Below are 16,728 nucleotides of genomic sequence, written 5' to 3' on the forward strand. Positions count from 1 at the left end.
CAGGAGAAATATCAATAACCTCAGATATGCGGATGACACCACCCTTAAGGCAGAAAGTGAAGAACTAAAGAGCCTCTTGATGAAGGTGAAAGAGGAGAGTGAAAAAGTTGGTTTTAAAGCTCAACGTTCAGAAAACTAAGATCATGGCATCTGGTCCCATCACTTCATGGGAAATAGATGGGGAAACAGTGGAAACAGTGTCAGACTTTATTTTTTGGGGCTCCAGAATCACTGCTGATGGTGACTGCAGCCATGAAATTAAAAGACGCTTACTCCTTGGAAGGAAGGTTATGGCCAACATAGATAGCATATTTAAAAGCAGAGACATTACTCTGCCAACAAAAGTCCGTCTAGTCAAGGCTATGGTTTTTCCAGTGGTCATGTATGGATGCGAGAATTGGATGGTGAAGAAGGCTGAGCGCCAAAGAATTGATGCTTTTGAACTGTGGTGTTGGAGAAGACTCTTGAGAGTCCCTTGGACTGCAAGGAGATCCAACCAGTCCATCCTAAAAGAGATCAATCCTGGGTGTTCATTGGAAGGTCTGATGTTGAAGCTGAAACTCCAATACTTTGGCCACTTCATGCGAAGGGTTGACTCATTGGAAAAGACCCTAATGCTGGGTAGGATTAGGGGCAGGAGGAGAAGGGGACGACAGAGGATGAGATGGTTGGATGACATCACCAACTTGATGGACATGGGTTTGGGTAGATTCCGGGAGTTGGTGATGGACAGAGAGGCCTGGCGTGCTGCAATTCATGGGGTCGCAGAGAGTCGGACACGACTGAGTGACTGAACTGAACTGATTCCATTGTATATATGTACCACATCTTTATCCATTCCTCTGTTGATGGACATTTAGGCTGCTTCCATGTCTTGCCTAATGTAAACAGTGCTGTAATGAACACTGGGGTGTGTGCCTCCTTTCAGATCATGTTTTCCTCTGGATATACCCCAGGACTGGAACTGCAGGGTATGTTAGCTCTAATTGTAGTTTTCTACAGAACCACCATACTATTCTCCGTAACGGCTGCACCAGTTTGCATTCTCATCAATAGTGTAGGAGGGTTCCCTTCTCCAGTATTTGTGGATTTTTTGATGATAGCCATTCTGGCTGGTGTGAGGTGCTATCTTATTGCAGTTATATTTGCATTTCTCCAATAATTAGCGATCTCGAACATCTTTTCATGTGCGTAATGGCCATCTGTATGTCCTCTTTGGAGAAATGTCTCTTTAGGTTTCCTGCCCATTTTTGAGTGGGTTGTTTTGATGATGTTAAGCACCATGAGCTGTTTGTAAGTTCTGGAGACTAATCCCTTTTCAGTCACATCATTTGCAAATATTTTCTCCCCATCTGTGGACTTTTTATTATTTCCTTTGCTGGGCAAAAACATTTAAGTAGGTCCCATTTGTTTATTTTTATTTTTGTAGGAGATGGATCGAAAAAGATGTTGCTGTGATTAATGTCAGAGTGTTCGGCCTATATTTCCCTCTAGGAAGTTTTATAGTGTTTGGTCTCACATTTAGGTCTTTAATAATTTTGAGCTTATTTTTGTGTATGGAGTTCATATTATTTGCAGACTTTTTCACGACAGCCATTCTGACTGATGTGAGGTGATACCTTCCTATAGTTTTTATTCACATTTCTCTAATAATTAGTAGTGTTGGGCATCTTTTCATGTGCCCCTTGGCCATAAGTATGTCTTCTTGGAAAAATGTCTCCTCAGGTCTTCTGCCTTTTTTGATGTGGCTTCTCTGGTGGCTCAGACAGTAAAGAATTCACCTACAGTGTGGGAAACCTGGGTTCGATCCTTGGGTTGGGAAGATCCCCTGGAGAAGAAATGGCAACCCACTCCAGTATTCTGACCTGGACAATTCCATGGACAGAAGAGCCTGGTGGCTACAGTCTATGGGGTTGCAGAGTTGGACATGACTGAACGACTTTCACTTTCAAGTCTTTTGCCTAAATTTTTATTTTTTTGAGCCACATGAGCTGTTTGTAAAATTTGGAGATTAATCCTTTGTCAGTTACATCATTTGCAAATAGTTTCTGGCATTCTGTTGGATGTCTTTTCGTCTTGTTAATGGTTTCCTTTGCTGTGCAGAGCTTTTGAATTTAATTAGGTTCCATTTATTTAGTTTTGTTCTTATTTCCATTACTCTAGGAGAGGGATCAAAAAAGATACTGTTGCAATTTATGTCAGTGTTCTGCCTATGTTTTCCTCTAGGAGTTTTATAAATACCCAGTGTCACATTTAGATCTTTAATCCATTTTGAGTTTATTTTTGTGTTAAACAGTATTCTAATTTCATTTTATTTTACATATAGCTGTCCACTTTTTCCAGCATCGTTTATTGAAGAGACTCTCCAATGTATATTCTTGCCTCATTTGTCACAGATTAATTGACCATAGGTGCATGGGTTTATTTCTGGGCTTTTTATCCTGTTCCATTGATTTATATTTCTGCTTTTGTGCCAGTACCATACTGTTATGATTACTTTGTAGCTTTGTAGTATAGTGTGAAGTCAGAGTGCCTGGTTCCTCCAACTTCATTTTTATTCCTGAAGATTGTTCTGGCTATTTGGGGTCTTTTGTGTCTCCACACATTGAAAACCACAAAACTGTTACAATTTTTGCTTCAACCATAAAAGGTAACTCAGAAAACTTAAGAAAAGAAAGAAAACCTATTCCATTTACCCACGTTTTTACTTTCCACGCTCTTCCTTTCTGATGTCTCGAGGTTCCATTTTATTGTTTCCTTCTTGTTTAGAGAACTTTTCTTTAGTCATACTTCTAGGGTAGGACTGCTGGTGAAAACTTCTCAGTTTTACTTCTGAGAATGTCTCAATTTCTCCTCCCTTTCTGAAGGATATTTTCACTAGAATTCTGAAATGACAATTCTTTCAGTCCACGAGAAATGTGCCCTCACTTCCAGGCTCCCTGGTTTTTTAGGAACTTGCTGCCATTCTGTGTTAAGATATCACCACCTGGAGGAAACAAGTTGTTTCTCTTTGGCCCATTTTTAGGTTCTTTTCCTACGGCTCTAGTTTTGAGTCTGACTGTGAGGTCTTGCTGTGGACTCCTTTGGTTTTATCTTACTTGGGGTCATCAGCATTTTGAATCTGAGCCTTTACGTGGCTTTGCCAAAGTCAGGAAACTGTCAGCCATTTTTCTTGGAATATTTTTTTCAGCTCCCCCTTTCTGTCCCTTGTTCTTTGAACATATTCCATGAAAATTATGAAGAAAGTTGAAGGAATTAATCTCCCAGAAGAATTCTAGATATTAGCAATAAACAAGGTGAGAGAATTCTGGAACCTGGGGCTTTGGGGTTCTCCCAAACACACTACACAGCTGAGCACCATGGAGCTCCATGTCTGCATGCTTTCCTTGGTGTCCCTGGGAACTACCAGTAGTTCCCCAAAAATGGTGTGTCACTCAGTTCAGGCCAAAATAATGACAACCGAATATAAGAAGCCATCCTCAGTCCTCTCCCTCTCACATTGTAACACTCCTACTCTGCACGACAAATACAACAAAACCACAGCTTCTTGGTGTGAGCCCAGAGATTCTGATTGGAAAAACAGGTCTGATTAAAAAATACATCCCCAGGAGATTCTGAAGGACAGACAAGCCTAGGTCACCCTGATAAGTATGGAAACAAGCACAGTGCCCCCTGCGTCATGCTTTGATCGCTTTGATGTCCGTGCAGGACATGTCACCACCACGCAGCACCAATTGACTCAAAAATGTGTCGCTTTAACTCCCTACATGTTCTTCCATTTGTTAGAATAGGAACTTAGAAAAACCTAACACTAAACTTTGAAAGAACTCTTCGTGAAAGTAGAAGTTCTCAGTTTCTACAGCACAGGTTGGTACTGGCACTTCCTTTTCTCCATCTGGTCTGTGCTCCCAGAGAAGGATACACAACGATGCTAACCTTGGGTACACACAGCAGAGAACACTGTATGCAGTTTTAGCCCACATCCATGCATCAAGTTACATATTATACCAACCTAGATGTTTACAGAACTTTCTTTAAAATCAAATTCACCATTATTTTTTGTAGCCATTCAATCTTTAAAATTAAATCCTAATATTTTTCTTAACATTCCAAGATGCACCATGCAAAGTAGAAAGCCAGCTGTTAAAGTGAGCTTAAATTTCTTTTTTTTTTTAGCCTTGCAAGAGCAAGGCCTCAAAAAATTGGGTACAAACTCAGAATTGTTACTCTTAGAAAAATTAGTAAAAGGCAGAAGATTTATATGGTCTGAAGAGAAACCAGAGTATGAGTTTCAATATTTTATTAAAATAGCATATTTAACCACTGTTAACCAAGAATATTAATTTTGTCCCACCCACCCCAACCCCATATGCAGCACGACACAGTAGTGATTTCAAATATCCTTGATCGTGATAACCAACAGAAACATTTCAAAGTCAAGTTTGCAACTGAAAACTAGACCTTGGAAAAATTCTGCATTAGAAGAAACATCACAAAGCTCTCGAGCAGAATTCTTTTCTCTGCCTGAGAATTAATGCAGTATGCCACCCACCTGACATTACTGCTGGTCTGCTTTTTCTCCTCTATGCATAGAATAACATCTCATTTATAAGTACCCACTTCATAAATAAATCGGCATTTTCACCTCATTTAATGTTCCTTTTCAGCTTCACAAAGAAACCAGTAAATAAAACTGTCGACGACAGTCACGACATAGGCTTTCACAGCAAGATAAAAAACTTGAAAATATGCAGAGATGCATCGACGCTATTTTACATAAAAAGATTTTAAAAAGTGCAAGGCAAAATCTGCAGTTTTTTTAGGGGAGTTTTTAGGCACATCCATTTCTTAAAGCAAGCTTCAGTATGAATTCCAGTTTTTTTCTTCATGACACCTGTTTTAGTTAGTCTTTCTTTAAAAAAAAAAAAAAAATACATCCTGTCAAGTGTGAAATAGGGCATCTACGGTCCCGAAAGGCGAGGTTTTCAGTTATGGCGTGTCCGTCCTTTTTTTATCCTTGCTGGCTTTGGTTTGGGGATGTACTGGTTATTTGCCTGGTACTCGAGTTCTTTCCGGAAGTAGTGGATGGCTTTGTTTAACCCTTCCTCCAGCGGGACCTGTTTAAAGAGAGGGTGAGGATGAGGGGCAGCCTCCGCCTGCATGGTGCACTTTAACACCAGGTACACTCTTCTCCTTCTCTCAGAAGTCTCCATGGAGGAAGATGCTCAGGAAGGCAGCCAGGTAAGATCCACACACCTGACTCTCCTGGGGACACTCACCCTCTGGACCTTCACCCCTGGGGACCTGACACCCTCTGCTCTGTCACCCACCCCCGTGGGACCCGGAAGCCTCTGTATCATCACCCACCCCTCCGGGGACCTGACATCCTCTGCTCTGTCACCGCCCCCCACCCCCACCCCGGGAACTGACACCCTCTGCTCTGTCACCCATCCTCGTGGGACTTGGAAGCCTCTGCATCATCACCAACCCCTCCGGGGACCTGACACCCTCTGCTCTGTCACTCCCAGGGAATCGAAACCATCTGCACCTTCAACCCCAGGGACTCTTCACCCTCCGCACAGGGACCCGGGACAGCAACTGGGCAGCCTCATAATGCGGAGGCCACTAGAGCAAACGCGGAGCAGAAATCACAGCAGGTGCCCATGTTGTGCAGACACAACGAAGGACAGGAAAGCAGCAGCCCAAGGGCAGTCCACCTGGAGAACCTGGAGGACAGTCAGCCCAGGGGACGGGGGACCCTTGCCCCAGGAGGAGGGCAGTTTGCTCAAGGGGCAAGGGACCCAACCCCCCGGGGGGGGGGGGCAACCAACCCAGGGGGGACAGATGAACCCACACTCCAGGTGGGGGCAGTGAGCCTGGGGAGAACCCAGGCCCCAGGGAGAGGACCAGTCAGGCCAGAGAGGACTCACAATCCAGGAGGAGGGCAGTCAACTGGGGGGATGGGATGGGGAGGGGGACCCAGAAAGGAGAGGCCCAGAAAGGAGAGCAGTGAGCCCCGGTAGGACAGTCAGCCTGGGGGATAGAGGGACCACAGCCCTAAGGGGGGCAGTCAGCTCAGGGTAAGAAGGGGACCCACACCCCAGGTGGGCTCAGTGAACCTGGGGGGACGAGGGCACGCCCAAGAGAGGGGCAGTCAGCGTGGGAGGACCAGGGACCTTTGCCCAAGAAGGGAGGCAGTCAGCCTGGGGGTATGCCCACCTCAGAGATGGGGCACTGAGCCCTGGGGGGACAACCCATGTCCCAGGGAGAGGGGAAGTCTACCGGGAGGAGACAAGGAAACCTTTGCTGTGGGGCGGGAAGGAGACCTTTGCCCAAGGAGGGGAGCAGTCATCCCCAAGAGGGATGGGGGACCCAGGTTCCAGGAGAGGGGGCAGTCATTCCCATGGTGGGGGAACAGGGGATTCTTGTCCCAGGAGGGGGCAGTCAGCCTGGAGAGGACCCAGGCTGCAGGGTGGTGGGCAGTCAGCCTGGGGACTGTGGGACTTTCATCACAGGAAGGGGCATTTAGCCCACAGGGTGTACAGTCAGTCCGGTTAGGCCAGTCAGCCAGTGGGATAGGGGACCCACGCCCCAGGAGGTAGGCAGTCAGCCTGGGGGACCCTTACCCCAGAGGGGCAGTCATTCTGGTTGAGGGGGCCCCATGCCTTGGGGTTCCATGCCTGGAACCTGGGGACACCAGGTCCAGGGGACAGCATTCCCAGCTTGGGGAGCCACATTGGGAGGCCGAAGGCCTTTAATAGGGCAGGGAAGGCCGGGAGGTCTGCAGTTTGCAGGCTTCGGATTCTCACTCGCCCACCCTGCTTGGCCTGCATGGGAGCCAGTTTGGATGAAGTCAGACAGGCAATGGACACCAAGGTTGGCCCTCCTCACCCATGACACCCTGGCTGAATGGACGGCCAGACCCTGCAGGGCTACTCAGTTCTAAGCCTGCACTGTCGCCCCCTCAGTGCAGCTTTCCAAGTGAAGCCAGTGAAGTGAGACCCTCAATGGCAGATGCCCCAAGAGTCCAGGTCACGACCCATAACGGAGGAGGAAGGACACAGGCCTGGAGAGGACCCAGCCAGGGCCACCCCACTCAGCAGTGCCCGTGAGGGACAATCATGGGGAAAGGCCTTCTCCGGGGACAGCGATAGCCCCTGCCCCCCTCTTACCACTGGCTCCCACCCCAGCATCAGCTTTGCTTTCTTGATGTCTGGTTTCCTTTTCTGGGGGTCGTCCTGGGCTTCAGAAAGAAACTGAATTTCACTCCCACTGCCTGAATTTAATAAAAAAAAAAAAACAAAAACAGAATCAGGAACCACTGAGGTGTGATTTTTATACGTGAACATCAAGTTCCACCTGCACAAGAACACACATGCAGATGGTGTGATGTGTCCAAGTCCCCTCGCTCTGGCTCCACAGGCCTAAGCCACCCTGAGGCGGGTGAGTGGGCAGGACCCACGCTGACCACCACCCTCAGCCAACACGGCCGTGTGCCCACTGCCCACACCCCAGATGCCCTGGCGAGCCATCCTCCAGCCATGAACACCCTACCAGAGCCCCTGGCCTGCAGTCAGGCCGCCTAACGAGCAGCACACAGGGGAGTGAACGTGGGCCAGCCCTGGCCAACACCTTACATGGGCCTGGCCACCAACACCCGACACGAGCCACCCTGAACCTACACAAAGATGTCCAGCCACCCTGGACAGACCACACGCAGAAGGACAGAAGCCTGGCCAGTCCAGCTTCCTTGCTGGGCCCACACCCTGCCGGCCAGTGGAATGAAGCCATCCCAGTGACCGTTGGCCAGGCCTGCAGAGGGAGTCCCCACCCCAGAATCTGGAGTGAATAAAACAGCTGCTGACTGAAGCCACTGCTGTTTGGGGGGGTGTGTCACATAGCCATCCTCCTGGGATTTAGACAAACTTCTCCACTTCAGGCTGAGCAGGACCCTGAGGATCTGGTCACGTGCAGGCTCTGCTCTGGGACACGCAGGCAGGTCTGTGGGTCTGCATTTCTCAGAAGATGGTGATGAAGCTGCTGGTCCAAGGGCCTCACTTGGGGTACCAGGGCCCAGGGTCCAAGTTGAGCTTCCCCACTGGGGAAGGATGGACAGACCCCCAGTGGAGACGCCAGGGAAGAATGTAAACAGAGGCTGCTGAGATTTCTGTCTTTCCTGTCTGACTGTCCAGGCTGGTCGCTGACAGCTTGGTGCCAGGACAGACTACCCCAGACACTGTAGCCAGCTAAAGTGGGGATCTAGACGGTCCCACACCTTGCTCACGCAGTCTAGCCAAACCCAATCCAATCTGGTTGTGTCTGAACTTTGATTTCTTGACCAACCGTGGCAAGCAGACACTCCTGAGCCAGGCTCCTGGGAGCCCCAGGACACTTGGGACAAAGGGCACAGCCTGTGGACACTGGCAGCCCATGGCCAACTGGAAACACACAAACTGCTTACAGCTTAAGAGCACGCCCTCTCTGGAGCCACTCCCAGGGTCCACACTGCCTGCCCCCTCGGCCAGGGCGGCCAGGACTGCACATGGAACCTAAAGCTGGCCCCCAGACTCCATCAGAAGCACACAGGCCAGTGTTGCCCTCCTGCTCCCTGAAGTCCTGTGCTCGTCAGGGCCAGCACATGGCAGCAGACAGCGGTCACCTGTGCAGAACTGCTGACCACATCACGTCTCAGGCACAGGGGACAAACGGACGTTCCCGCTACACAAAGACCTGCTATCACCACAGGGACCCAAGCCAGCCCCTTCCCCTTCATCTTTCCATTACTTAAAGCATCTCAAAACAGTGGGATGCTCCCAACCCAGTTCTGCTTCCCATTCAATTCAGTCAGTGAGTGTTAACGATGCACTGTCCAGACGAGGTGTTACTGACAGGCCAGCTTCACTCAGGGAGGCCCCTGTTCTACTTACCAACGAGGTTTTTGATGAGCTGAGCAAATTCTAGGATGGTGTGTTCTTCCGGGTTCCCCTGAGGAGGAGAGGGTCTCCGGTTAGCAGTGTCAATGCAACAGGACGCCACCACCCACGTCCTCCAGGGTGCCTGCAGGCTCATGAAGTCACCGGACTCCCATCTCCATGAGGGCTCCTCAGGAGGCACAGTGCTGCTGGGGGCTGCACTATGCCTGTCCCCACCTTGGCCTTGGTCGGGGGCATCTAATGGGGACATGTCCCCTGGTCCAGGTACAGGATGGTGTCCAGGTGCCAAGGTTCTGTAACCACACTGTTGCTGGGCAGGAAAGCTTGTTCTGCCAGCGAGCTCCCCCAGGACACTCGATACCCTGATGGGGTACCATGCTCAACACCTCGGTAGTGAAGACTCCTGAGCTCAGACATGAAGCCCGACAGAAATGAAATGTATTCAGAAATGTGGGCTCCAGGCAGCCGGCAGGAGAGACAGGAGCTGGTTGAAGGGGAAGTGACTTCTGGGGGGTTTGAGGAAAACCATTTTCTCCTTCTCTTCCTCCCCTCACACCTGCTAGCAGCCTCAGCCCCTTCCCTTCCCAGTCCTGCTCACCCTATCATGAGAGACCACCATGAAGTCTGGCAACTAAACGTCCTAAGTACTCTTCATTCTCAATCTCCTAGTTTCCCCTGAACCAAGAAGATGACAGAGGCAGGCAGGGTTGTTGTTGTTTAACTGCTAACTCATGTCCGACTCCTCGACTGCACCCCGCCAGGCTCCTCTGTCCACGGGATTCTGCAGCCAAGAATACTGAAATGGGTTGTCATTTCCTTCTCTAGGGAACCTTCCCGAACCAGGGATTGAACCAGCATCTCCTGCATTAGCAGGCAGGTTCTTTACCACTGAGCCACCAGGGAAGCCCAAGGTTTTACCATAAATATAGGGCGAGTTTTCTGCCAGCAAGAACCAAAGACAACAAGCTGCTCTGCAGAGAAGCATGTCCTCCAGCACGAGGGGCGAAAGGCTGAATGAGACAGCAGGCTAAACCACCTCCCAACCTTGCCAGGAGTGTCTGGGTAGCCCCAGACACAAGAAGCCAGACACAAAGCTGCCAAGGCGGGTCTGGGCCACCGGCAGCCCTGACAAGGGAGGGAAACCATCCTAATCCTTCACTTTCTATGTCCCTGGAAAGTGAGCTTTATAAAGACTAACTGCAGGAGAAGAAGGAGACGACAGAGGAGGAGATGGTTGGATGACATCACCGACTCAATGGACATGAGTTTGAGCAAACTGTGGGAGACAGTGAACGACAGGGAATCCAGACGTGCACAGTCCATGGGGTCACAAAGAGTCAGACATGACTAAGCAACTGGACAACAACAAAACTGCACAATACATGATGGAGAAAAGACATACAAACACCCCCCACAGCCAACAGAGGCTTTGCGAGCTCCAAGACCTGGCCTCCAGGTGGACGGAGTCAGGTTAGTGTTTATTATGCGGTTCATCCACCCGTCGCAGATGCCTTACATCTTGGCAGACTCCTGTTTCATTCTGTTCTGTGATTTTTCCTCTAGTGCTGGTTAAGTAGCAAACAGGCGCATGGACTGCTAAGCAGGCAGTGGGCGGTGGGGATGGACTCACCAGGTTGACAGGGCTGCTGACGTTGCTGTTCATGAGTGCCACGAGGCCATTCACCAGGTCGCTGGAAAAGAGGGGAGGCCACTCAGGTGCCCGCTGATGCCCACAGGTGTGGTGCATCAGACACAAGTTACCTCCCGGGAAGAGAGATTGGATGTCAGAATAAAATCCTGCATGCTAGAGGGCGTGGAGGATGCTCAAGTATTCTAGGAGACAAGCTGGTATTGGGGAGCTGCCTTCTGTGGGCAGGTGTAGGCAGACAACTGGACAGGATGGGAGCTGAGAGATGGGGTTGAATTCCCTACGTTGTGTAGGGAGCCTTGAACAAGGTAGAGTGGAGGCCAGGAAAGCTCATTCCCCAAGTTTGGGGAGGTCGGGGGAGCCTCGTGTGTCAGGGCCCAGTGACCCCAGAAGCAAGACCAGCAGACAGCACAGCCCCACAGAGATATTCTGCCCAGAGGGTCTCCAGCAACACTCCAATGACTGTATCAAGGTCTCTCAGGCTGCACTCTGGCGTCCGGTCAGTGAGGGGCACATGGACTGTGCAGGGCGGGCAGCAAGGCGCGTCCTGTACTGGCTGGGACAGAACGCAACCCATGCATCAGCAAAAAAAAAAGCATCTGAGAGGCTACTTTAAATGATTTCATATCTGATGCCTTTGAAATAACAATGTGTTCTGACTGATGTCTTGTTTACTGCACAGACTCTGGAATATTCCATGAGGTGGTATGGCTGGAGGAGTCTGCAGGCCTTGATGAGGCTGTTGGAGGAAATTCAATGTGACTAAGATGCCAAGATCCCCGAGAAGTGCGCAGACGGGGTGGGGGGTGTGATGGAGATGTGTCACTAAAGCAGGCAGTACCTGATGCAGGCACGCCCTCCCCCGCAGCACAGTCCCCACACTGACATGGACCTCGCCCATTCCCTCAGCAAGCATGGCTCTGGGGTCAAGTGCCCTGACCTGGAAACAGGCTGCTAGGTCCTGCTCAAATCCCTTCTTAGAATATTTGGGCAACAAAGTGGGTCAGTGACAAGATGGTCTCAGGCACTTTGCCCTCCTGGCCAACATACTAACAGATGTGAGGAAAAAAACACTGCTCATTATATACATTTACTCACAACTTCCCTCTGGACTAAATGTGAAAATTCACAAACACTTGCAGGAAAAAAAAAAAATCTACAGTGGTTACATGTTTAATTTTTTCTTTCTTTTAAGCCAGGCAAAAGTTAGGGTGACTGCCTGGGCCGGGGTGGGGCTAGGGGCCACCCAGACCTGCCACCACTTCCCCTGACAGCACCCCCGGGGTGGCCACAGAGCACCAGGAATGGCGTTTCCTAGTGGACAAGGTACCAAAACACACAACTAGCGTGTGCCCAGTGATTCAGGACACCACAGAACGATGCAGGATTCACCACCTCCTGGCACGTGGGAGAACAATCTGGTAGATGTAACTGCTCATACAATAACTCTTAGAACCTAGACTGCACTGTAAAACTTGTCACCAACAAAACCGGCTGACAAAAAAAGCTAGATTTAGGAGGATGACCGAGAAAATGGTAAATACTACCTGTGAGATAATTCAACAAAGTTATTAAAAATGCTTTTAACTGCATGTACTTTTGACACCACATTCCTCGACAATATGACACTTGGCCTTATCTTTCCCTCAATGAGGGTGATCTCGTCCACCCAGCAGGCTGTGTCCACAGGGTCTGATTCCAGCATCTGCGAGTCTGCTGGAGGCAGAGGCCAGCGCCTCACCGGCCTGACCTGGAGCCCCCAGGTGACCATCAGGGCCAGTGGGTCTGCCGACCAGACACTAGGTGGCAGCAAGGGACCAGCATGTCTGACCTCCGCTCACAGAGATCCAAGGCACCCAGGGAGAAGCGGAGCGGTCAGTCCCGCCCGAGGCTGAGCAACTCAGATGGGAGCTGTGGCCAGCCCGGAGTGTTACCTGACGTACTGGAAGGCCCTCGTCTGTGATCCAGATCCGTACACCTGGGGGGAGATGACAGTGAGGGTCCTGAAACCGCAGATGGGGACCTCAACCCTGATGCCCTCGGGATCCAGAGGGTGCAGTTTCAGGCCCTGCCAGGTCATGCGGGTTAGGGTCTAGCCCCCATAGATGACACTCCAGGGTCCCACTGAGGGAGGGCCTCCACCAGACCTGAAGCCTCCCCTAGAGGCACCTTGAGGGGCCCTGAGTATGGAGACCCCCCTCCCAGGGGGAGGGGCCTTGAGGAGGGAGGCGCCCCAGGGCCAAAAGCACGTAGAGAGGGATCTTCACAGGCAGACCCTGAGCCCAAGGCACCAGGGTGTCTGTGGCTGGGGACAGGGTGACCCGACCCCATCCTCAGTCACAGCTCCCGTGAGCTCGCTCTCTCCCTCCCTCCAAGGGTAGCAGGGACATGGGAGTCAGGGCCAGCTCCCTTGGATGGGACGCCCTTACCCTGAGCCCCCCAGACAACATCCCCACACCCGCCCACTGGCCACGCACCGTGAGCGGCTCCCCCTGCAGCGCCTGCAGGATGAAGTTGCTGACCACCCGGCCATCGTTCATGTGCATTCGGGGCCCAAAGGTGTTGAAGATCCTGGCCACGCGCACCTCCACGCCCTCCTGCAACAGAGAGAATGTGAGCCCCGTGCCCCACAGACGAAGGATACACCATTGACGTGCCCGTGACTGCTCCTTCCGGATGCAGGGGCCTTGCCCTGCACACACGGGATGTGTGTGTGCTCTGTAATCAAGCATGGAGTCTGCAGAGTCACCCCAAACTCACAGGAGCCCCGGATCCCACCGCCAGGAGGCCCTGGCGTGAACACACTGCAGAAACCCAAGAGGCAGTTAATCGGGGTAGGAGGAAATGATGGGTGTACATTTTTTGCTTATTTTCTCAACAAGCATCATGCTATGCATCTCTTTCCCAATCTCTTTCACATAGTTTTGTATAAATTGATCACTCAACAGAGATTTAAATGTCAGTGAATGTTTAATAGCTGATTTGAAGGAACGTAAGACAGCACTTTGTCCTGGGGAAGGACCACATTGTACCTACATCCCCTTCTATTCTGCTGAAAAACTCATCTGTTTAGTGAAAAACCAGACCACCTAGCACCTGATACAGGCGATTAGCTCAATGCCTGAGAAGAGACACCTGACCTGCCTCTTGAGAAACCTGTATGCAGGTCAGGAAGCAACAGTTAGAACTGGACATGGAACAACAGACTGGCTCCAGATAGGAAAAGGAGTACATCAAGGCTGTATATCGTCACCCTGCTTATTTAACTTATATGCAGAGTACATCATGAGAAATGCTGGGCTGAAAGAAGCACAAGCTGGAATCAAGATTGCTGGGAGAAATATCAATAACCTCAGATGTGCAGATGACACCACCCTTATGGCAGAAAGTGAAGAAGAACTAAAGAGTTTTTTTGATGAAAGTGAAAGAAGAGAGTGAAAAAGTTGGCTTAAAACTCAACATTCAGAAAACTAAGATCACGCCATCTGGTCCCATCACTTCATGGGAAATAGATGGAGAAACAGTGGAAAAGTGGCAGATTTTATTTTTGGGGGGCTCCAAAATCACTGCAGATGGTGACTGCAGCCATGAAATTAAAAGACGTTTACTCCTTGGAAGGAAAGTTATGACCAACCTAAACAGTATATTGAAAAGCAGAGACATTGTCAACAAAGGTCCATCTAGTCAAGGCTATGGTTTTTCCAGTGGTCATGTATGGATGTGAGAGTTGGACCATAAAGAAAGCTGAACACCGAAGAATTGATGCTTTAGAACTGTGGTGTTAGAGAAGACTCTTGAGAGTCCCCTGGACTGCAAGGAGATCCAACCAGTCCATCCTAAAGGAAATCAGTCCTGAATAGTCACTGGAAGGACTGATGCTGAAGCTGAAACTCCAATACTTTGGCCACCTGATGCGAAGAACTGACTCATTGGAAAAGACCCTGATGCTGGGAAAGATTGAGGGCAGGAGGAGAAGGGGACGATAGAGGATGAGATGGTTGGATGGCATCACCGACTCGATGGACATGGGTTTGGGTGGACTCTGGGAGTTGGTGATGGACAGGGAGGCCTGGCGTGCTGCGGTTCATGGGGTCGCAAAGAGTCGGACACGACTGGGCAACTGGACTGAGAAGATACACACATAACACTGGTCACAGCAATGGGAGTCCCACATGATGGGGATGCAGACCTTCACTCTCTTCTGCACGCTGTTTCCAACGTTTCTATTTTCATTACAGTAAACATCTATTACTTCTGTAATTGGGGAAAACACACTTTCAAACATGTAATCAGGAAAGTATGTATTTTTTAAACTCCAAAAGCCTTCTACAAAGTATTAATTTCACAGGCTGCTTTGTCAGTGATAACTGATTCTATCACCTACTCTGAATCAGTGAACTCTTAGAGCAATCCATCATCCATCAGACAATAGACATGTGTCTCCTGGACCGAAGGGCCCCCACCAGGAGCAGGTGAGAGCTGTGGAGAGTGGAGACCCACACATGCCCCCAGGCCCACAGGGCACGCCTTGCAGGGTACATTTCCAGACATCCCAGATGCACTGCTCACCTGGGCAGACACGAGTCCTGGGGCAGGTGTGTTGACAGGAACCCACAGGTTACTTGTCCCTGTTGGCCCAGACCCCAGTGTCACAAAAACTGCTGAGCCTGTGTCCACGGGAAACTCCTAGACTGGACACCATGACAGGGAACAGTCTGTACACTGTCCCCAGGGGGATGCCCACTGTCACCCTGACCACCACGTGACTTCTGCACACAGGCAACATCATTTGCTGGGGTTCCCAGTGGGCAGCCCGGCAGGCGGCATCTGCGGCAGATGCACTGGGCAGAGAGTGACACCTCCCGAGGGCTACCACACAAAGGACTCCCAGTGGGTACATTACTGTACAGATTTTCAAAAGAGTGTAACTCTCTCAAGACCTGTGCGTGGGCCACAGGTCCTGGCATACAGTCAGTGCTCAATAAATGTTGGCTATGCTGCTACTAAATACCCTCAATTATGAGCTCATACCTTAATATGTACACTTACAACATTAAGTTACACTATTAATTTTTTAACAAAAACTGAAAGTTCAACAAAAATGTCCTATTTGTGCACCATCTTTATTTAGCTCCATAAAAGTCAAGAAATACTCCCATAGACTGAACACAAAAGAAAACAGCCTACAGTCTACAAACTTATCACACAATGAAGTGTAATTATGTCCCCTCACATGCTCGAGTTAGTGTTCTTAGGCACCAACATACTCAGAGGGTGTTCCTCAGAGACCATTTTAACTTTTGGTGTCAAAATATTCTGGGCTCAAAAATAATACAGGTAGCACTAACATAACTACACTACCATGTGTAAAACAGACGGCCAGTGGGAAGCAGTGGATTCCGGCTAGTCTCTCAGTCCTCAGAGCTCTCAGTCTCAGAGGTCTCGTCTCTCAGTCCGAGACACAGAGAGGCCTCTCTGTCACAGAGGCCTGTCCTGAAAGCACCTGGCCACAGTCATCTACCTACATGTCCCTCCAGTAAAGAGTATGTCAGTGAGAACCCCAGAACTGATCAAGCACAATGGATGGCCTGGCTGGGGCCCCATCTGGACATCTCATTGGTGTCTGCACAGCCTTCAGATGGGCGGGACAGGGCCTGTGAGCAATAGCTCACGGCCCAGGGCAGACAGCGGGAAGCCAGGTGGGAACCCAGACCCCCACCCCTCAGCTGGGAGTGAGCAAATCCATAACACAGAAAGATCCATGGGCAGCCCAGGCCGCAGCATGGGGTGACTAAGGAGGCAGGGACTCAGAGGGTGAATAACAATCCCTGAAGATGCCCATGTGAAAGCAAAATTGAAGTATACCCACAAGATAACAGAAAGAGAAGTTAAAAAAAAAAAAAGTGTCCACCAACCTGGAGGCCTTGGGAAAACTGAAGCACTTACTATTAACTGCTGGTGGGAGGTTGGTCATAAAGCTGATCCAGCCACGCCAGGGTCTTCAAAACCCAAGGCTTCATCCCCAGAAATCATTTTTTAAAAAAGAGACATGGTAAAGGCTGCTGACAGCACCGTTAATTTACGACAGTGGGGAACCGGGGAACCCATCTGTGGACAGGGTCAACCACGGTCAACTGTACTCGATCC

The 16,728-nt window shown here is 49.9% G+C and overlaps 1 protein-coding gene and 1 non-coding gene across 9 annotated transcripts in view; both read right to left on the reverse strand.

Annotated features, from left to right (window-relative positions):
* Positions 1-2,252: 2,252 nt before the first annotated feature.
* Positions 2,253-16,728, reverse strand: part of UXS1 (UDP-glucuronate decarboxylase 1) — a 57,093-nt gene continuing 42,617 nt past the window's right edge. For 4 of the 8 annotated variants that reach the window (XM_081593550.1, XM_081593549.1, XM_081593551.1 and 1 more), the window contains 6 exons: positions 13,059-13,178; positions 12,516-12,559; positions 10,564-10,624; positions 8,928-8,985; positions 7,173-7,276; positions 2,253-5,117 (listed from right to left, as the gene is read on the reverse strand). In XM_081593550.1, coding sequence (XP_081449676.1) covers positions 4,986-5,117; positions 7,173-7,276; positions 8,928-8,985; positions 10,564-10,624; positions 12,516-12,559; positions 13,059-13,178 — 519 coding nt within the window. In that variant the 3' untranslated portion in view covers positions 2,253-4,985. The remainder of the gene's footprint in view (positions 5,118-7,172; positions 7,277-8,927; positions 8,986-10,563; positions 10,625-12,515; positions 12,560-13,058; positions 13,179-16,728) is intronic. The other 4 variants (XM_081593555.1, XM_081593553.1, XM_081593554.1 and 1 more) reach the window with 2 other exon arrangements.
* Positions 4,175-4,286, reverse strand: LOC145504158 (U5 spliceosomal RNA). The gene has a single exon (XR_014052134.1). It is a non-coding gene; the product is annotated as a U5 spliceosomal RNA (small nuclear RNA).

This window comes from Giraffa tippelskirchi, chromosome 4 (assembly GCF_054371585.1).
Source record: "Giraffa tippelskirchi isolate mGirTip1 chromosome 4, T2T-mGirTip1v1.2.pri, whole genome shotgun sequence".
NCBI lineage: Eukaryota > Metazoa > Chordata > Mammalia > Artiodactyla > Giraffidae > Giraffa > Giraffa tippelskirchi.